The 21,224-nt window shown below is 46.7% G+C and overlaps 1 protein-coding gene, 1 long non-coding RNA gene and 1 other non-coding gene across 4 annotated transcripts; all 3 read right to left on the minus strand.

Moving 5' to 3' along the window:
• Positions 1-81: 81 nt before the first annotated feature.
• Positions 82-7,105, minus strand: LOC138971575 (uncharacterized). The gene is made up of 2 exons (XR_011457296.1): positions 993-7,105; positions 82-488 (listed from the first exon to the last, which is right to left on the minus strand). It is a non-coding gene; the product is annotated as an uncharacterized lncRNA (long non-coding RNA).
• Positions 7,106-12,201: 5,096 nt separating this feature from the next.
• LOC138972089 (5S ribosomal RNA) lies at positions 12,202-12,320 on the minus strand. The gene has a single exon (XR_011457461.1). It is a non-coding gene; the product is annotated as a 5S ribosomal RNA (ribosomal RNA).
• Positions 12,321-13,290: 970 nt separating this feature from the next.
• Positions 13,291-21,073, minus strand: LOC138971581 (resistance to inhibitors of cholinesterase protein 3-like). 2 transcript variants are annotated; one of them, XM_070344340.1, is made up of 6 exons: positions 20,886-21,073; positions 17,241-17,341; positions 16,087-16,227; positions 15,536-15,749; positions 14,616-14,824; positions 13,291-14,211 (listed from the first exon to the last, which is right to left on the minus strand). In XM_070344340.1, the coding sequence occupies exons 1-6, from the start codon at positions 21,019-21,021 to the stop codon at positions 13,906-13,908; spliced, it is 1,107 nt and encodes a 368-aa protein (XP_070200441.1). In that variant the 5' UTR covers positions 21,022-21,073; the 3' UTR covers positions 13,291-13,905. The 2 variants fall into 2 exon arrangements, with proteins under 2 accessions (XP_070200441.1, XP_070200440.1); XM_070344339.1 differs by having other exon boundaries at positions 15,530-15,749.
• Between the last annotated feature and the right edge of the window lie 151 nt (positions 21,074-21,224).

Raw genomic sequence — 21,224 nt, forward strand, 5'->3', positions numbered from 1 at the left:
CTCGGCCAATACAAACTGCGCAGTTACTTTTGCACATTAACTCGCAACGTCAAGCTATAAGTATGCAACCCTAAAACACCATTTGCTGCATTTAAAAACAAACTTTATTCATTCTTTGCAAGAACTGTAAACATGAAATAAAGACAGCGATCATTCACGGCAAAAATCACCGGTAAAAAGATCCTTCGTCACAACTACCTGCAAACTGATTAAACTACAAACACAGATGATACTGTCGTGAGAGAAAGTGTAACAGCACACCGCTGGTTTTAGTTTGCACACAGAGTAAACCATGGACATGAAGTGATGCTGTCGAACCAGTAATAATATTTGAGATTTCAATCCTAAACAATTTCAACTGGTGAATGCCTATCCTAACCTTGCCCCAATACACATTTGAATAAGTACTGACATGAATAATGGAAAAATACAGAATCCCATAACAGCAATTGCAGATCATTTATGTCCCTCTGGTACTTTGTTTCCCCCTACATTTCAAACACTTTTGATTTTGTTTGTTTGTTTGTTTATTTGTTGCTTAACGTCCAGTCGACTACGCAGAGCCTTATCAGGACGAGGAAGGGGGGGATGAAGGGGGCCACTTGTCAAGCGATTCCTGTTTACAAATGCACTAACCCATTACTTGTGTCCCAGCAGGCTTTAGTAAAACTAAATTAATACCTACTGGAAGATTACCAGTTTCCAGTATGTTAAAATAGGCTTAACCTATCTACTGCTGGACTTACATCAGAACACTAACAGATTAAACTATACATGAATCGCGAGACAAGCGGCAAGAGAAGAGATTTTTGGAAAAAATACAGGTGAATGAGCAAGAAGGCAGAAAAAAGAAAAGAATTTATGAAGAAAAAGAGAGCATGACAGGAAAGAGGAACCAAAAATCTACCTAACAGCAAACTAGAAAGCTCCTGCGGTTCCAAAAACAGGAGGGGCTTTTAATTTCATAACCGCAGTGCCCCACTGCGGGAAACACTTTTGATTTCCTGTCCTATTTTCTGCTTGAATTCAATTCAAGCTAACTGAACCATTATAATTATTAAATATTAAATATTTTGGTAGGCCTTAGTGTTAACAATGGTTTCTTTCATAGTCACTACTTACATATTAGGCAATTTCTCTCCTACTCTCGGCCAGGTCGGTCAAATTCTTTTGCAGTGTGAATTGCACATGTGCTAAGAACGAGTGTCCACAGCTAAATGAATCGAGTGACATGAAAAATGTCAAGAGTTTACCTGGTGACTCACTAGTGCATGTGGCTTCGCTGGGAGTGGGCTTAACTTGAAACTCAACAGTTCATATGAAGACATAATTAATATGCAGTAATAACAAGAAGGGCAAAGCCCATACGACTCACATGCTTGACCTTGACATGACCTTGACCTTCAGGGTCAAGGTCAAATAACTAAACCTAGCAATGACATCATACACTAAGAACTGCTTTACACATTTTTCCTACCAAAATACATGTGACCTTGACCCAAGGTCAAGGTCATCCAAGGTCATGCAACACAAAGCTGTTAATTCAAGACATAGGAAGTACAATGGTGCTTATTGGCTCTTTCTACCATGAGATATGGTCACTTTTAGTGGTTCACTACCTTATTTTGGTCACATTTCATAAGGGTCAAAGTGACCTTGACCTTGATCATATGTGACCAAATGTGTCTCATGATGAAAGCACAACATGTGCCCCACATAATTTTTAAGTTTGAAACAGTTATCTTCCATAGTTCAGGGTCAAGGTCACTTCAAAATATGTATACAATCCAACTTTGAAGAGCTCCTGTGACCTTGACGCAAGGTAAACCAAACTGGTATCAAAAGATGGGGCTTACTTTGCCCTATATATCATATATAGGTGAGGTATTGAATCTCAAAAACTTCAGAGAAAATGGGAAAAATAGCTGTTTTTTAGACAACATTTATGGCCCCTGCGACCTTGACCTTGAAGCAAGGTCAAGATGCTATGTATGTTTTTTGGGGCCTTGTCATCATACACCATCTTGCCAAATTTGGTACTGATAGACTGAATAGTGTCCAAGAAATATCCAACGTTAAAGTTTTCCGGACGGACGTCCGGACGGACGGACGACTCGGGTGAGTACATACTCACTTTTGCTTCGCATGTGAGTCAAAAACTTATTTTATTTGGAGAATGTTAATGGCCATCAAGTTCAAACGATTTTTTTCTCCAAATAACTTTACTCTTGGTTTTAGAAACGAAGACAAAAATTGAAGTGCCAAAGTGCCTCAAACAAACTACACATGAAGTTCTAGCTCCCCTACAGATAAGAACAAAACCATTACTCTGACAAATATTTCTCAAGTAAGCCAAGTGGCATTCAACACCACACAACAACAACAACAAATGAAGTCACTATGGTCATGTTGGCTGACAATACAAAAGTTTAAAAAACAACAACAAGAATAAAAAATAACACCCAAACACCAAAATGAAATAAATATTTCGGAGTAAAAACTCCTTCTTCAGTAATGGAATCAAAACAAACGATGACGTAAAAACAGAAAGGAAATTACGTAAGAATACAAATGACGTCATTCTAAAAATAGATAAAACACGTGCAAATTTGCTATTGTTCTCTCTCTCTCTCTAAAAAAAAAAACAACAACAAATGAAGTCACTATGGTCATGTTGGCTGACAATACAAAAGTTTAAAAAACAACAACAACAAAAACAACACACACACACACACAGACACGAACATTACTGCAAACTGAGCATTTGAACTGAAACATAAATAAACATCAATTTAATCGAGTGTGTAACAGAGTAGACTACACACTTAGAAAACTGAGCAATAAAAACGAAAATGGTAGATAGTAAAATACTGTTGTCAGTGGGGGCTCCACAGACATCTGACTGCAAAACACAGTGTAGTTAAGGCGTATACATGTACCATGAGTAAAACCGTAATGAAAATTTAAAAAAAGAAACACTGCATCACAAACTTTGGTTCATATTGCACTACACATGAGACGGTACAGGAATTTAAAATCATTGCAAAACCTGTCATGTTACAGATTTAAGTTTTGCACAATGTTCAGTCAAAAACAGCGACAGCTGGTTGCACAAAGGTATAATTATCATCGCCAACCCTGTAACGGGACCGAACAGCTAATCCAAGCACTACCGAAAGAAACAAAACAAAATTAATGCATTTTCATTGTAAGGTTAGAGCATCATACACTGAAAGAGTTTTTCCTGAAAATATGCCGGTCTTCATGGTGCCACACAGCCCATTGTCTAGGTCATGGGGTGGCCTCCCTTCCTGCAAGGGTTCAAGGGGTGGTACCTGAAGAAATTGTTTTTGTTTTACTCATTAAAACCCCTTTCTGACCTTTTCCTGATACAATTATACAAAATCAAAGCTTTACTTTTTTTTTAAAACTTTCATCAATTTCCGTCAAATCATGGAGATGAACCATGCCTTTACAAGTCAACCTAATCACACACAAAATGTTTGGGGATTAAGACCAAACCCAAATCTTTGGTAGTGCCAAGTGGAGTAGTGCACAAATAGAACTTTGTGAGAATCCACATATGAAAGAGTCAACAGATTGTGCAAAGTTTATATTAATGTCCCACCAGTGTTAAAGGAAAGAAAAATGTTTCACATTATGACAAATATCACAAAAGAAAAATCATCATTACATCAGGTTAACAACACATTCATCTAGTGAACCATCACAACACATATCCATCGGTAACAAAGGGATGAAGTAAAAGCTCTTTTAGTTCTGTCAGGGTTAATCAAAACTGCTAAACTGAGTATGAAATTACATGTTACAATATATCGACAGAGGAGATCACTAGATATTTTGTTGACAAGGGACTTACACTTTTCCTTGACCAATAATGTAGTTCAGACACACACACACACACACAACAAAAACTGCTACTCAGTAACTTCAGACATAATGGTTGGGAAGCCAAACGAGCAGATTTCAAGAGGCAGGTTTAAGCTTTAAAGGAAACATATCACAATAAACTGGATACTACCATGTAGAATTCACAGACCTCATTCTTTCTTTCTTTATTTGGTTTTTTGTTTGTTTTTGATTTGCAGTTCTGAGAAAAGAAAAATGAGTTTTCTTTGTTAAAGAACCAAAAGAATATTCACCTTCACAGTTTCTGACTTTCAAGAGGCACATACCTCCTACCCCTCAATGCCACTTCGCCCGTCAATCAACAAAAACTGACTTTTAGGATCAGAAAGGTCTTGTTCAATTGCTTTAGAGATACAATACTTTCGAAACCAAAATTCCCTCATATTTATTTCCTCAAGCATTCTGTCAATGGTGATTGATTTTTATGCAAATTAAGATCACATATATCACATACATAGTTTCACTGGTGTTGTTACAGTCATGAGTCCGACTATGTAAATAGCAATGTAATAATGAGGAGAAAACAACACAGTTCCTGATGAAACAGTTAGTAGTGTGACTGTTTGATAACAGCTTTGGGATAAACATTTGCCAATGAAGTCTTTCTTTCTTTCTTTATTTGGTGTTTAACGTCGTTTTCAACCATTCAAGGTTATATCGCGACGGGGAAAGGGGGGAGATGGGATAGGGGAAAGGGGGGAGATGGGATAGAGCCACTTGTTAATTGTTTCTTGTTCACAAAAGCACTAATCAAAAAATTGCTCCAGGGGCTTGCAACGTAGTACAATATATGACCTTACTGGGAGAATGCAAGTTTCCAGTACAAAGGACTTAACATTTCTTACATACTGCTTGACTAAAATCTTTACAAACATTGACTATATTCTATACAAGAAACACTTAACAAGGGTAAAAGGAGAAACAGAACCGTTAGCTGGGTAGCATCGGGTAAATTCTTTCTTGTCCCAACCAATATGGGACTCCCCCCCCCGCCAATGAAGTCAGCGAGACCAAAATTACAAACACAGAATACACGTGCATAGAAGTTTGTCATCACTCAAGATGTAAATTTACCATAGATTCCTTTCTTCGTAAACAGTTCTAGTCACATACACATCAATATCTGTACAAGGAAAAAAAGCACATATTTCAATAACAAAAGTACAAACAATCTGTGAACCACGACTGTGGAACAAAGCTGATAAAAGTACATAAAACTGTGATAGTTATTCTAGACAGCTATAAGTATATTCAGTGATGGCACCAGTAACCGGTACACAAACTTTTATGATGCTAAGTGTCCAGAAAAAAACGGTAGGCTGGTCAATGGAACCAGTAAAAGTCCAAATCAGAGTACTGGTTTTGTTGTTTTACCAGCAAAAAACCCCTGATAGTTCTAAAAATCAACCGGTACGTCATACCGGCAGCCAATTTTTTCCCGGTATTTTCTCATTTCAACCGGTAATTACCAGTTAACGCCAATACTGTATATTCTTAGTAAAGAAAAGTCGTGTTCAAATGCTACATGCTGTACAAGACAGCCTGCACACAGCAGATCTATAAACAATGCAAGAATCAAAATCTGACTAAAACAGTCATGAAAATATCACTTGCAATATCACTTAAAATATACACTCAACAAATCTACACCTTCAGCTGTAGTAACAAGTCGCGTAAGGCGAAATTACTACATTTAGTCAAGCTGTGGAACTCACAGAATGAAACTGAACGCACTGCATTTTTTCACAATGACCGTAGTCCGCCGCTCGTGCAAAAGGCAGTGATATTAACGAGCCCATTTAGCGCGGAAGTGGTTGCGATGTGCTGCATAGCACGCTTTTCTGTACCTCTCTTCGTTTTAACTTTCTGAGCGTGTTTTTAATCCAAACATATCATATCTATATGTTTTTGGAATCAGGAACCGACAAGGAATACGATAAAATTGTTTTTAAATCGATTTCGGACATTTTATTTTAATCATAAATTTTATATGTTAAATTTTCAGAGCTTGTTTTTAATCCGAATATAACATATTTATATGTTTTTGGAATCAGAAAATGATGAAGAATAAGATGAACGTAATTTTGGATCATTTTATAAAAAATTAATCTTCGTCGAAGATTGCATTGCAAAAATGTCAATCAATTTTATTGAAAAATGAGGGTGTGACAGTGCCGCCTCAACTTTTACAAAATGCCGGATATGACGTCATCAAAGACATTTATCCAAAAAATGAAAAAAAAGGCTGAGGATATCATACCCAGGAACTCTCATGTCAAATTTCATAAAGATCGGTCCAGTAGTTTAGTCTGAATGTAAGGCTTCTTTTTAAGCCTACTGTCTATATGATACTTACCGAGACAGTACTATTCTTGCACATTATCTATTATAGGCCGAAAAAATTGGACAAAACGCTGAGTGGGTACAATTATCTCCCATAACCATGCGCCACCGTGGATCCCAAGCACTGTCCGAGTGCTTCCCCCTTACAGGATGTAGGTGGCGCGTCCTCTTTCTTTATGAGCTGCAGACCCTCAAAAAGCCCATAACATATCAAGAGGGGAGGCGGGAGGGAAACTCTAATAGTACTGTCTCGGTAAGTATCATATAGACAGTAGGCTTAAAAAGAAGCCTTACAGTCAATATAACACTTACCTCGACAGTACTATTCTTGCACAGAATACCAGAGTGGTGTGAGGGTGATATGTAGAGTATTAAACTCCTTAATCAAAATCACTTAAATCCAAGGATTAAGATACCCAGGCAATTTTCGAACAGTACTACCGTAAAAGAAAATATACCCAAGAAACATACCTTAGACTGACGTGACCATGCTAGCAACCACTGCTGTGTGGTGAACTCAATGTCAAAGTCCAGGCCACTCAAAGCTTGAATACCACTGAGTCTACGGCAAGTGGCTAAAGCGATGAGGAACAATTAGTCTTAAAAATCAGCAACTTGATACTGATGCCTGCCAGGGGTTCAAACTCATTGCTACGCAGGAGTTTGAGGACCAGAAAGACATCCCCCTTGGGAAATGAAACCAGAGGTTTAGACACCGCTGCATTGCTAATACCCGAAAGGACATTAGCGATGAGGGAGGACCTGATCAAGTGTTCAGTTCTGCGACCAGTAGCGGCCGCAATCGTGGAAGCGATGGCAGATCTGTATCCAAGAAGAGTCTTAGAAGAAAGACTCTTCTTTTGATACACTTCCACCAGGAAGTTGGCCAAGTCCTGTGTTGAGGGATAAAGCGGCTTTATCCCCTTGGACAAGGCGAAGGTGGCCCAAGCTCTCCAGCGTAAGTCGTAGAGCTGATTAGTTGATCGCCTCTTAGCGTTCAAGGAAAACTCTACTGAACTCTTGTGCAATCCTAGTGCAAGCAGTTTGGAGCGCACAAGAGCCATGCGGTCAAACACAGATTCTCTGGACGTGGATGAGGGAGGCATGATCGAGGCTGGAGCAGACCTCCCCCGTCCAGATCCAGAGGTAGAGGGTCTACGTGGGTGAGACCGCGAAGATCTGGAAACCACGGAGCTGTTGGCCAGTAAGGCGCGACCAAAATCAGTCTTGGTCGTTCCTGCAGATATTTTGCCAGCACCCTCGGAATCAGAGATGTCGGGGGATAGGCGTAAGCATCGAGGAGCCTCCACAAGAGAGTGAATGCGTCCAAGTGGAACGCATTCATGTCTCGAAAGGGGCTGACGTACCTGGGAAGCCGAGCGCTGAATCGAGTTACGAACAGATCGATCAGAGGACGGTCCCACCTTGCCCACAGACGCTGTAGAACGTTGTGAGCGATGGTCCATTCTGTGGAGAGAACCTGATCGCCCCGACTGAGAATGTCGGCCAGGGCGTTCAGTTTCCCCGGAACGAACTGGACTGACATCCGGACCTGATTGGTCTGGCACCAGAGCAGAATCTCCTCCGCCAACAGGGAGAGGGACCGAGAATTGGTGCCCCCCTGGTGGCGAAGGTAAGCTAAGCATGTGGTGTTGTTGTCCCCGTTGAAAATCAGAGGGGCCAAGGACAGGCCGAATGGGAGGGCCCGAAACTCGAACACCGTGCCCTCCCAAACGAACCAGAGCAGATGTCGGTACCCCAGGGCCACCAGGATGTGGAAGTAAGCATCCTGGAGGTCCCAGACATGGCCCAATCGTTTGGCCGGATGGCCAACCGGACCGACGAAGGGGTTTCCATCTTGAACTTGCACCTGTGAAGGTACAAGTTCAAGGTGGAGAGGTCCAACACCGGCCTGAACCGGCCGTCCTTTTTGGGGACGGTGAACAGGCGGGAGCAGAACCCCAGAGAAGGCTGAGAAAGGGGGTAGACCGCCTTCTTCTCGACCAACGAGTTCACCTCGTCCTGAAGAGCCTGCCATCTGGCAGGCTCTCGAGGAGGGGGGAACGTCCAAGGTAGAGCGGACAATGGAGGTTGTGACGACAGCGGTAGAGAAAACCCCGACCACACCACCCTCAAGAAAAACTGGTTGGAGACCAGTCTGCCCCACATGCCGCGGGCCCGAAAAAAGGAAACCGCCGGACGAAAGAGGGGCAACTTGAGGGGGCGTCAACGTAGGGCCGGGACTCACTGAAAATTCTGCTGGCGGGCAGGCGCAGGCTTGCGACCACCCCCCCTGGTGGTGCTGCTTCCCCTTACCTGTCTGAGCACCCTTCGTCTTGCTTGGGAACGCAACAGGCGCCTAAGAGGAGGAAGAAGGAGGCAGTGAAACTGGCTTCTTCTTCTTCTTCTGAGGCTGGGAGCTGGAGGTGACTGTAGCACTTCTCTTACTCCCCGCCGCCGTCGCCGAAGCAGCGAGGCCAACCATCAGAGAATCAGTGTTCCTCTGGCGTGTGGACTCCACCACAGAACGAACAGTGTCCGGATGAAAGAGGGAAGAAGGCTGAGGAAACGTGTTCCTCAGACTCTTCCTCATATCCGGAGGCACTATAGAAGTAGGCAGAAAATGATCACGGAACAGGGCCAATAAAGTGGACCCGTGTTCCAATGGCCAATTCTGCCGCAGACGTCACGCACGATCGCACGGCATGCAAAGCCCGATCCACTCGAACCGTGTCAAGGACCCGAGTGGAATCGGACTCTGCCCGATTGGGAGGGTCCAACAGTGTGGACAGCGTGCTCATCCATGTCAAGGCCTGTGATTGGGCCTCGACTGTGGAAGAAACGGTGGCCTCAAGATTGTGGAACGAAGCAGAGCTCAGTTCCACCTTCTTGACCGAAGGCACCTCCCCAACGAACACATCACCGTCAGTCCCACCCTAAACACTCGAAGTCTGGAAAGGGAGAGTTCGAGAGTCAAAGGGAAAAGGGAGGGACGAAACAGATTGGACACGAGGAAACAGTGGAGGTGCGCCTCCCGAAGGAAAGCATGGCACTGAACCCGCGTCCTCCCGAGGAACATAGGTCGCGTTTGCACGTGAATCTGTACTCCTCAGGCGATGTGCTGCCGCTTCCACCGTGGCACTTAGACTAGGGTGGAACGCGAATTGCCGGCGGCCGGATCGTTCATAAAACGAGCCGCCGGCAGACGCGGCGTGAGCCTCCCGCGCCCGGGCCGAAGCGGACTCAAAGGACGAGAGGGCGTCTCAGGGAAGGACGTCCTGAAACTGTTCAAACGTCCTTCTAGCTGTGCGAGGACGAGCCTCCTGCCTCTCGTCCTCAGACCCCGGGTCCACGTCCTGTGTGTCAACACTAGACGACAGACGCTTAAGAGAGGCATCCGTGACGTCAAGACGCCGCGTGATGTCTGTCATGTACTGTTGGAAAGTACGAAGCATAGCTTCGGAAGTTCCATCAGAAACCGGCAAGGGTAGAGGTTCAGTGTTAACCTCAGGGCGACCCTGATCCTCCTCCCTATCGTCCTCCGACTCACTCTCCTCTTCACTTCCCGACAACTCCTCAAAAGCAGGAGTGTAGGGAGCTTGAGGGGGAAGAGCCGAAAGCGATGAAGCAGGCTGTGAAGAAACGCCCACAGAAGCAAGAGGCCGCGAAGACCCCTGCCCCAAAGACGAAACGTCTCCAGCAGCCGAAGGGGGAGAAAAACAACAACCCTGCGACTGTTGGGTCAGCCCAGCCAACGAACCCCCGCCATTTATAGACTGAACAGGAACCCATGGGGTCTGATCAGAAAAGAAATGGTCCGGTCCGGTCGGGGGTGCCGATCCGGTCCGGTAGGGTGGTCCGGTCCGGTGCCGTACCATCCGGAGGTCCCGTTCAGCACCGAACCATCGTACCCACAGAAGTGTTCGGGTGGTTAGGTCCGGACGTGGACATACCGTACCATCCGGACCCGTAGGTCCGGTGGTCCGGTTCGGTGCCAGACCATCCAGACCAACAGAGGTGGTCGGGTGGTCCCGCACCGGACCATCCGGACCCGTAGGTCCGGACCCGTAGGTCCGGTACCATCCGGAGGTCCTGTTCGGCACCGAACCATCCGTACGCACAGAAGTGTTCGGGTGGTTCGGTCCGGGCGTGGACGTACGTACCGTACCATCCGGACCCGTAGGTCCGGTTCGGTGCCAGACCATCCGGACCAACAGAGGTGGTCGGGTGGTCCGGACCGGTCCGGTAGGGTGGTCCGGTGTTCCGGTCCGGTGTTCCGGTCCGGTCCCGTACCATCCGGAGGTCCCGTTCGGTACCGAACCATCCGTACCCACAGAAGTGTTCGGGTGGCTCGGTCCGGACGTGGACACACCGTACCATCCGGACCCGTAAGTCCGGTATGGTCCGGTTCGGTGCCAGACCATCCGGACCAACAGAGGTGGTCGGGTGGTCCGGTCCGGACCGGACCACCGGTCCAGCACCGGACCATCCGGACCCGTAGGTCCGGTCCGGTCCCGCACCATCCGGAGGTCCCGTTCGGCACCGAACCACCCGTACCCACAGAAGTGTTCGGGTGGCTCGGTCCGGACGTGGACATACCGTACCATCCGGACCCGTAGGTCCGGTTCGGTGCCAGACCATCCGGACCAACAGAGGTGGTCGGGTGGTCCGGACCGATCCGGTAGGGTGGTCCGGACCGATCCGGTAGGGTGGTCCGGTGTTCCGGTCCTGTCCCATACCATCCGGAGGTCCCGTACGGCACCGAACCATCCGTACCCACTGAAGTGTTCGGTCCGGACGTGGACCTACCGTACCATCCGGACCCGTAGGTCCGGTGGTCCGGTATGGTCCGGTTCGGTGACAGACCATCCGGACCAACAGAGGTGGTCGGGTGGTCCGGTACCGGACCATCCGAACCCGTAGATTCGGTCCGGTCCCGCACCATCCGGAGGTCCCGTTCGGTACCGAACCATCCGTACCCACAGAAGTGTTCGGGTGGCTCGGTCCGGACGTGGACATACCGTACCATCCGGACCCGTAGGTCCGGCATGGTCCGGTTCGGTGCCAGACCACCCGGACCAACAGAGGTGGTCGAGTGGTCCGGTCCCGACCGGACCACTGGTCCGGTACCGTACCCTCCGGACCCGTAGGTCCGGTGTGTTCCGGTTCGGTGCCAGACCACCCAGACCAACAGAGGTGGTCGGGTGGTCCGGTCCCGACCGAAACACTGGTCCCGTACCGTACCATCCGGACCCGTAGGTCCGGGGGGTCCGGCAAGGGCCAGAGGTACTGTCCCGCACCGGACCCTAAGGTCCGGTACGGTCCCGTACCATGGGTCCCGTCCGGACCAAACCCGGAGGTCAAGTCCAGTCGGGACCCGTGGGTCCGGTTCGATCCCGACCCGTAAGCCTGGAACGTTCCGGACCCTTGGTCCGGACCATCCGTCACCCGAACACCAGACGCTAAGGAATGGCGTGGGGTCAAGACGGTCCGGTCGGAGGTGTCGGTCTGAGCAACAGAAACAATGTTCCCGTCGCCCTGACCATTCGACAGAAGTACCACGTTCTGTCGAACACCTCCACGTCCAGTAACTAGTCGGCCGGAGCGTTTCAAGAGGGACAGCCACCAGTCACACGGACGTCAGAGGGAACCGTAGTAGCAGTGGTCGTAGGCACGAAGCCTGAAACCCCTGCCCCCACAGGACCGCCCTGAACGGGGTCAATTCGCATCCCAACCCCAGCGGGGAGGGAATTCAGAGACCCCGTCATCTCCTCCGATCTCCCCCCCCAGGAGGCCGAAACTACTGTCAAAACAGCAGCAGACGACCCAGCGAGGGAGTTCAGAGGAGGACCCGTGTCCCTCCTGGCTTCCACAGCGGTGGAAACCGAGGAGGGCACAGGAGAGGCACCGGAAAAAGAAAGATTTTAATGCCAACTGCACCCGGTGTTCCCAGGCGGTCACCCATCCAAGTACTAACCGGGCCCGACGTTGCTTAACTTCGGTGGTCGGACGAGAACCGGTGTTTTCAACGTGGTATGGCCGTTGGCTGTCAAAACCTGAGTCTCTCCAGTAGCCCCTAGATCGGATTCACCAACCCCCAAAGAGGGTTGGGAATCGACCTGCCCCCGGATTCGAGCCAGGGGGGAGAAGGAAACCTTCCCCCCAGGCTTGAAACCGGGAGGAGCTGAAGCCTGAGACTGAGGGCCGGACAACGGCGTCGAAGGGGGGGAAGCCTGTTCCACTGAAGGAGAAGGAGAAAGAAGCTTTTTCTTTCCCCTCGAACTTCCCCGAACCTTCGACGGCGCAGCCCCGCCCGAAGTCCCAGGCTCAAGCCCAGCCTGTTTGAGCAAGCTCGCATTGAGCTTGCCCAAACAGGCTTTCTCCGCCCTCCCTCGCCGCAAACGCAAAGCGTTTGGGGAGGGAGAGTCGGAGCGCCGAAAGATCCCCTTCTCCGTGCGTAAAACATGACGCTGGGCGCCCGGAGAAGGGTTGCCCCCGGCAGACTCTGGTTCCGTAGAACCAGAGCCCAAAACAGGACGAGACATCCTACCTCGCCCTGTACGTACCCTTAAAGACCGAGAATTAACAAAATTCAAAGAAAATTTAGGTCAATACTCAAGTGAATGCGGCGAAACGAGAAGCAGACGACCGGTCACCACGAAGTAGGACGGGAGGCACGCCGAGTCCGCCACACAAAAACGGAGGCACAAGTTGAAGGAAACACAACGTAGCCTCAAGCCAGAAGTGGAATAACACACAATAATCCAACAGGTGATAGTCCACACAGAAAAGGAGCCTCTTAGTCCAAAATAATCCGGGAGCGTAGCAGAAACACAGCCGGTCTGACACGCGCGAAAAAAGAAAGAGGACGCGCCACCTACATCCTGTAAGGGGGAAGCACTCGGACAGTGCTTGGGATCCACGGTGGCGCATGGTTATGGGAGATAATTGTACCCACTCAGCGTTTTGTCCAATTTTTTCGGCCTATAATAGATAATGTGCAAGAATAGTACTGTCGAGGTAAGTGTTATATTGACTTGCTCTACACACACACACGCACAGACACACACACACATACACCACGACCCTCGTCTCAATTCCCCCTCTATGTTAAAACATTTAGTCAAAACTTGACTAAATGTAAAAACGAAACATTAAACCAGAAAAGCAAATGCTTAAACAAGTCACCTTCGTCACAAGTAATATGAATCAAAATCATACTATCCGCTGCTCTACAAAAAAAGTGACAATTTTATACTTTTTCGACCAGACTGTGTAACCCGGAAACATGACCAGGATACACCAGACTAGAGTTATGTCCTGAAGTCCTCAAACCCTGAAAATGATGGAAGTTTCAAAGATCTAAGCATCGAAAACTTGTGTGAAAATTATACTTTCTGATAGTTCTTACCCAAAATTCACCCTGCTCATAACTAAGAGTCACTGATTACTCAGACGAGTCAAAAACTTGAAAGTCAAGAACACAGAATGCTCACTAAAACAATCATCAAAGTATCACTCTAAAAGCTATACTTAAAATCTACAGTAATGCTAATCTATACTCAACAGAACTACACCTTCAGTTGTAGCAACAAAAAACTTGAAACTCAACAAGAAATACAGAATGCCGATTCAATCTTCCTCCGCGTGCCCAGTTTTTCTGTGCCGCACGCTAGAGTTCTCCCCGTCTTCCACCTCTTCCTTCTTTCCATCCATCAGAACCTCCTCCCTTTCCCCCTCTTTCTCCTCCTTCCCGTTTGATACTTGCGGCTGGTCCTCTGCGAGATGATTCTGCTCCACATGCTCAAAGGAGGATGGCGAGGACGAGTTGCTGTGGGGGCTGGCATCCTTTGTGTCGGGCGCATTGTTCTTCACCATTTCGTAGCTCCTCTCTGTGTCAGGGCTGGATTGCGCTGACCGCTCCCCTTCCTGCATTGTCTGCACAACAGATGACTGATAATGACACTCCAGCTAGGTGTCCTCAGATGCTGAATTATACAATGTATGTGCCTGAGAGTCAAAATAAAATCCACCGTTTTCTTCCCTTACAGTGTGTAAATATAAAATTGCCTGCCTTTGTGTAAGTATGCACAGCGACCAGTGAATCTACAAAGAGGCATTCCCCAATATTACCTTCAGGCTACAATTGCTGGCCATACTCTACCAACACATTCATGAAAAACTCTGTTGCCCACCCGTGGCTCGTTTCTTGTATACAAGCCAAAAGAACAATTTCTGTTTGTCCTACATTCCGATAATAAAGTTGTTTAATTGAATTGAATTGAAAATGTCTAAAGCTTTATGCCACAGAAAATAAAACGATCAACACCAAGAATCCTCACCTTGGCTGAGGGCTCTTTCTTGTCGGCATCAGAAGCACCTACTGTCTCCACTTTCTCAGTTGAAGCACTATCACTGGCTCCAACATCCCCTGTATCGTCAGCCACCTCCCCAGCCTTTGCTTGCATCGTTTGCATGGCTTGCAGAATGCGTGTCATCTGAGCCTCCGTCTCCTCAAGTCTCCTCTGCAGCGCTCGCATCTCGTCCTCAGCTACAGACACAAAGGTTTAATTTTCAAAAACCCTGAAGATGGTGTATGGCTACCTTAGCAAATGGATCAAAAATGGTCATAAAAGTCCACTCATGACAGTGAACGCATGGGTGCACGAAAACAACTAATTGGAAGAAGGGGAAGTTTCAAAAACAGCCATGGAATGGGCAAGTTTATCCCAACTGAGCATCTTATCCTAGAGACGAGAACAAAATTTGTCTCAACATAAAACAGCTCAATGAAACACAATGCGTTTGTTTACATATTACCGAGTACATCGACAGATGACACTATGTTTCCAGTCCATATAATATAATCACCCAGCCCAACATGTAACACCCAGTACCATCCGCTACCTTCATGCCGTGTTTGAGGAATAAACCAAAGGAACAACAATGCTGAGTTTTTTTTGTCAATTGCAAAGTTATAGTTGTAACAGAGATGGATTTGGGTTTTGTAAAAAAAATTTTTAAACTCCCCTACCTCTCCCTCTCTCTCTCCCCCCCCCCCCCCCCCCCCCTGACAAAAAGAGTAACTAATGTTGAGTACTTGTGTCAATCTCATTAATTTCAACATAGCAGGTGAAAGTTAAACAATGATGGTTTTGAAAAAGTCATTTTTACCCCCACCTTCCCTCCCCCCACCCCTTCCCCACACACACACAAACACTTCTCTCCATGCAAAGAACTGTACAAAACAGCATACACTCACGGACGTTCCTGGCATCATCCATTTTGACCAGCAAGTCCTCAAGGTCACGCTGCTGTTGTTTGCGCTGCAGGAAGGTTGAAACCTCTCCCGGCTCTCCGGCCTGGCCCCCTCGCATACCTTGGGGGAAACCCAGGCTGTCCATACGACCCTCACCTTCTCCCTCGTAACGAGGCTTGGTGTAAGGATCAGAGCACTTCCCCTTCTTGTTGAACACCTGGACAAAAAGGGTGGTGTTTACTATCAGACTGACTTCTACAGAAAATGTACAAACTCACTTTTAAAGGCTCCACTAAATGTTTTGATCTTGTCCTGTACCTGTGACAAAACATCTATGAATTAACACATCACAATGCCACAGGCCATTTTTCATGGGAACAAAATCCACCGTCATCTTAGAAGAAGCTTTTGGGAGATGGTAAAAGGATCTGGTGGGAGAATTTTTCTAATCAAACCTGATATGTCTGAATCTGACCTATGAAGGACAGATTGCACAATCATAAAGCACTGTTAAACAGATAGCCAAAAGCTTTGAATAGTATTAACCTACAAACCTTGACAAGGGTGTAGACAAGGTAGACACAGATTCCGATGGCGTACATGGGCAGTACAATTCCCATCATACCCCGCCCTGTGCCCTGTGGTTGTTGCTTCTGCATCTCCGCTGCTGCCCTCATTCCAGGGTGAGGCCCAGGCTGTTCAGATAAAACAAAAAACAGTTTTCTTCATAAACAGTGTACTATACGTTTGTAAATTATGCAGTTTCACATGAATAGACACACTAAATGCAGACCTACAGCCAGAATGTGCGGTATAGGCATAAATCCTTTAAAAAAAAAATCTTCTCATTTTCCAGAAATGTTAAGAACATTCTTGCACTTTGCCTCTTAATGTTTAGGAAGTAAATATCTGCAAGACGAGACATTAATAACAATAATATATGTTCCTTTTCAACTGTACCACAATTAATACATTCTTTCTTTCTTTATTTGGTGTTTAACGTCGTTTTCAACCGTTCAAGGTTATATCGCGACGGGGAAAGGGGGGAGATGGGATAGAGCCACTTGTTAATTGTTTCTTGTTCACAAAAGCACTAATCAAAAAATTGCTCCAGGGGCTGGCAACGTAGTACAATATATGACCTTACTGGGAGAATGCAAGTTTCCAGTACAAAGGACTTAACATTTCTTACATACTGCTTGACTAAAAATCTTTACAAACATTGACTATATTCTATACAAGAAACACTTAACAAGGGTAAAAGGAGAAACAGAATCCGTTAGTCGCCTCTTACGACATGCTGGGGAGCATCGGGTAAATTCTTCCCCCTAACCCGCGGAGGGAACAATTAATACAAACTTGTATCTCATCTCCTGCAGTACTAACTGCACTTGACAGCGCTGAAAGTCCACAAAATGGGGCACTCGCCTTTGGCTAGTACTTCTCACAATTTACTAGCCAGAGAGCAAATTTTACTTGCCAAACCAACCATTTCAATTCAGTGTTTCAGCAACTTTACTCGCCTTTGGCGAGTTGATTAACAATTCTACTCGCCATTTACAAATTTCTACTCGCCATGGCGAGTAAAATACTCGCCACTTTCAGGCCTGCTTGATCTTGCACTGTTCTTTGTCACTTTCTTGTTGTGTAAAATTATCGTTTAATTTTCTGTCATGTAACCAATGTTCTATCTATAGCCACTGCATACCCTCATGTGTTGGCGGACGTCCTTTGGATCATTGGGCATGGGGGGAGGCCGCCTGTCTCCTGGCACAGGTGCACCATTTCGCATGTGAGGAGGATAACCACCTGAGCGTAAAAAAATATTCAATCAATATAGTCTCAGGTTATAGTCTTATACACCTTTTTCTTTTATTAATGCTCTAATTTTGTGCGTTTCTGAAAGTACATGTACTTGTTCTATATTTGCTTGCAAACAAATTTTAATCCCATTTTAATATGAAGCTCATGAGTCATTATTCATGTTTACGTGCTGTTTACTGTTTAGTCAGTCTTTTGAAACAATTCATTAACAAACCAAACACCACCTTACAATAAAGCTGTTCTTGCATTTCAACCTTGAAAGCAACTTAAAACAATGACTTGTGTTTTGGTAACAATAATATCTGCAAGCTGTACGTCACAACATTGGTAACTCATAGTCATTACAGCTACTGAATTAGTGACTGCAAGAATGTTACTAACCAAACACATATCCAGGTTCCGTATCAAAATTCATGAATAATAAATGCATAAATACTAACTCTTCAAACTCACGCATGTGTAGTACTCATGATGATTAGAAATTGAGGTAGTTTTACTCTTGCTACTGTCTATTCTACTTTTACAACCGTCAAATCCTAGAGAGTACAAAACCAGACATAGTGTTTGGCACAGAGACACACTTAGATCCTGGAATTTCTAGCTCTGAATTCTTTCCCCAAACTTACAAGCTTTTCAGAAAAGATCGGAACAGTGCTGGCGGCGGCGTCTTCATCGCTGTCAAGAACGACATTCAATGTGCCGATGTCCCGGAACTCAACACGGACGGAGAACTGTTGTGGATCAAGATCCCCACCTACAGACAGCAACCTCTTTACCTGTGCGTCTTCTACCGACCAGACGTGTCAGACGCCAATGGCCTGGCCCACTTTGAAACCTCCATCAGAAGAGCAGCAGCGATGAAAAACGCCCAACTACTAGTTGCTGGCGACTTCAACCTCCCGTCCTATGACTGGACCAATATGACCATGAAGCCCAAACCCAGATATGCCCAACTCCACAAGGACTTTGTTGACCTCCTGGGTGACACTGGCATGGAGCAAGTAGTCAAAGAGCCCACCAGACGAGACAACACCCTGGATATTGTTCTCACTAACTGCCCATCACTGATCCCACGCGTTGAGGTGATACCTGGCCTCTCCGACCACCGCATTGTATATTTTGAATACACCACGCGGCCTGAGACCCTGAAGAACATAGCCCGTCCCATCCTCCTCTACCAACGAGCCAACTGGGAGGAAATGAAACAGGACATGCTTGATCTCCAGGCCGAATTCAGGGAGACAGAGGATACGCCTACAGAAGACCTCTGGCAGCGCTTCAAGTTGGCACTCCTGGACAGTATGAAGAAACACATACCCACCAAAACACCTCGACTGAAATCCTCATACCCCTGGATCACCTACGAAATAAAGAAAATCGTACGCAAAAGAGACAGACTCTATAGAAAATGGAAAAAATCTGGCAACCCCGAACAAGACAAGGAAATCAACAGCCTGAACAGAAAAATCCAAACAGAAATGCGCCGGTCTTACTGGCGATACCAGGAAAACATCTTCACCCAACCCCCCTCCACTCCCGAAAACGACTCCAAACCCCAAGCCGACCCCAAACCTGACCACAAAAAGCTGTTCACCTACATCAAACACCAACGCTCAAACAGTTCTGGTGTCTCAGCCCTCAAGTCAAATGGAAAGCTAATCACCGACCCAAAACTCAAAGCTGAAGAGTTAAATGCTCAGTTCTTCAAGGCGTTCAGCGAAGGAACTACTTACTCAGAAGCAGAGTTCAGGACGAAGTGCACCATGCCTGACTCCCCTGACGACTATCCAGCCATGGATGAACCCTCCATCAGCACCCAGGGAGTCGAGAAACTTCTGACAAATCTCAACCCCCACAAAGCCACAGGACCTGACGGGCTCACACCCCACGTTCTCAAAGAACTCGCTAAGGAAGTGGCCCCCATCCTAACCTCCATCTTCTCCTCATCTCTACACTCCGGACAAGTCCCCTCTGACTGGAAAATAGCCACAGTTGCCCCCGTCTTCAAGAAGGGTGAGCATTACAAGCCCTCCAACTACCGCCCCATCTCGCTCACCTGTATCTGCTCAAAACTCTTGGAACACATCTTAGTGAGTGGCATCATGAACCACCTCGAAACCAAGAACATCCTGACCGGCCAACAGCACGGCTTCCGTAAACACCGCTCGTGCGAGACACAATTACTCGAGTTCATCGAAGAAGTCTCTACAGCCATGGAACGTGGTACTACAACGGAGGCAGTGGTGTTAGACTTTGCCAAAGCTTTCGACCGTGTAAACCACAGTCTGCTCTGCCACAAGCTCTACCACTACGGCATACGAGGAAAGACCAACAGCCTCATCGCAAACTTCCTCAGCGGCCGCACGCAGTCAGTCGTGGTGGATGGTGCGCAATCCAGCTTTGTCAAAGTGAAGACCGGAGTCCCCCAGGGCTCTGTCCTAGGGCCCTGCCTCTTCCTCTGCTACATAAATGACCTCCCCTCCAAGATATCTTCCCCTTCAAGACTCTTTGCTGATGACACAGCCGTCTACAGGTTCATCACCTGCGCAGAAGACCCAGCCAAGCTTCAGGAGGACCTCCAACGCCTAGAACAATGGGAAAAAGAATGGGACATGGCCTTCCACCCAGACAAGTGCTGTGTGCTGCCCTTCACCCGAAGCCATTCTCCCCCTCTCTCCAACTACACCCTCCACGGCCAGACGTTGGAGAGAGTCACCTCCACCAAGTATCTTGGGGTCATTCTAGACACTAAACTAGACTTCACCCAGCACATCGAGAACATCTGTGCCAAGGCCAACAAGACGCTGGGCTTCCTGAGAAGAAACCTGAAGGTATGCTCCAGCCTCACCAAAATGCTGGCCTACAAGACAATGGTCCGCCCTATTCTTGAGTACGCCTGCACAGTATGGGACCCACATTCCGACAGGCTCATCACAACCCTTGAGAAGGTCCAGCGCAGAGCAGCCAGATTTGTCACAAACCGCTACCATAACACCTCTAGTGTCACAGATATGCTGACGCTACTCGAGTGGCCTACGCTACAACAACGACGTCGCTGCGCCAGACTCGCTATGCTCCACAAGATCCTCAACGATCAAGCCTGCGTCTCCTGCGTCGGCCTCAAGCGGCAACCTCGAAGTGGACGTCGCAGCAACCACAGCCAACAGTTGGGAATAATCCCGTGCCGCACAGACTACAGAAAGTTTTCTTTCTTCCCGAGGACCACTGTCGACTGGAACTCCCTCCCATCAGATGTTGTCGAGGCCCCCTCCTATAATGCCTTCTGCTTGAGGGCAATGAGGGCCATACAGGCACAGTAACCGCCCTCCCCCTGCCCCACCAAATTTTTTAATTTTTTTTTTTATTTTTATTTTTTTTATTAATCTTTGTTAAGGACACACATTTGCACTTCGCCAACATGTTAATAATGGTCAATTCATTGATCGCTGAACATTATTGGAAGAAGAATTCACGTCACAAAAATCGATTGTGTGCAACAGGGTTGAAAAATGATCCCGAGAATACATACTGGAATCCTCCCCCTTTTGAGATTTCACTTGCATTCCAAACATCCGTAGAACCATGGGATGCAAAAATCGTGGGTAAATGATGGCGAAGCATCCTACGATGATAGCAATGGTGCCCAGAGTCTTCAAGCTGGCCATGCTTTCTTGAGTCTCAACAACAAGCAGCAACAAACTTGAGTCCGAATGTTGACAGACGATAATGTCACGTGATCAAATATTCAGACATTTACAAAGTAGTTCGCAATTTTTTTGTAAAAAGCAAGCTGTGCAGTTCATAGAATATGTCTAGATACGACAAAAAATAAAGAAGATAGAAATTGTATTGGTCATTTCTGTAAACG

This window comes from Littorina saxatilis, linkage group LG7, assembly GCF_037325665.1.
Source record: "Littorina saxatilis isolate snail1 linkage group LG7, US_GU_Lsax_2.0, whole genome shotgun sequence".
Lineage (NCBI taxonomy): Eukaryota > Metazoa > Mollusca > Gastropoda > Littorinimorpha > Littorinidae > Littorina > Littorina saxatilis.

What these genes read in the sequence shown, in the direction of transcription:
- LOC138971581 (XM_070344339.1), bottom strand. Translation starts at nt 21,021, where the DNA reads ATGGCCAGCTTGAAGACTCTGGGCACCATTGCTATCATCGTAGGATGC. An exon ending in ACGTCCGCCAACACATGAGG is followed by an intron (nt 16,228 to 17,240) that starts GTATGCAGTGGC and finishes TTATCTGAACAG; the next exon opens with CCTGGGCCTCACCCTGGAAT. An exon ending in AGAAAGAGCCCTCAGCCAAG is followed by an intron (nt 14,212 to 14,615) that starts GTGAGGATTCTT and finishes TCTGTTGTGCAG; the next exon opens with ACAATGCAGGAAGGGGAGCG.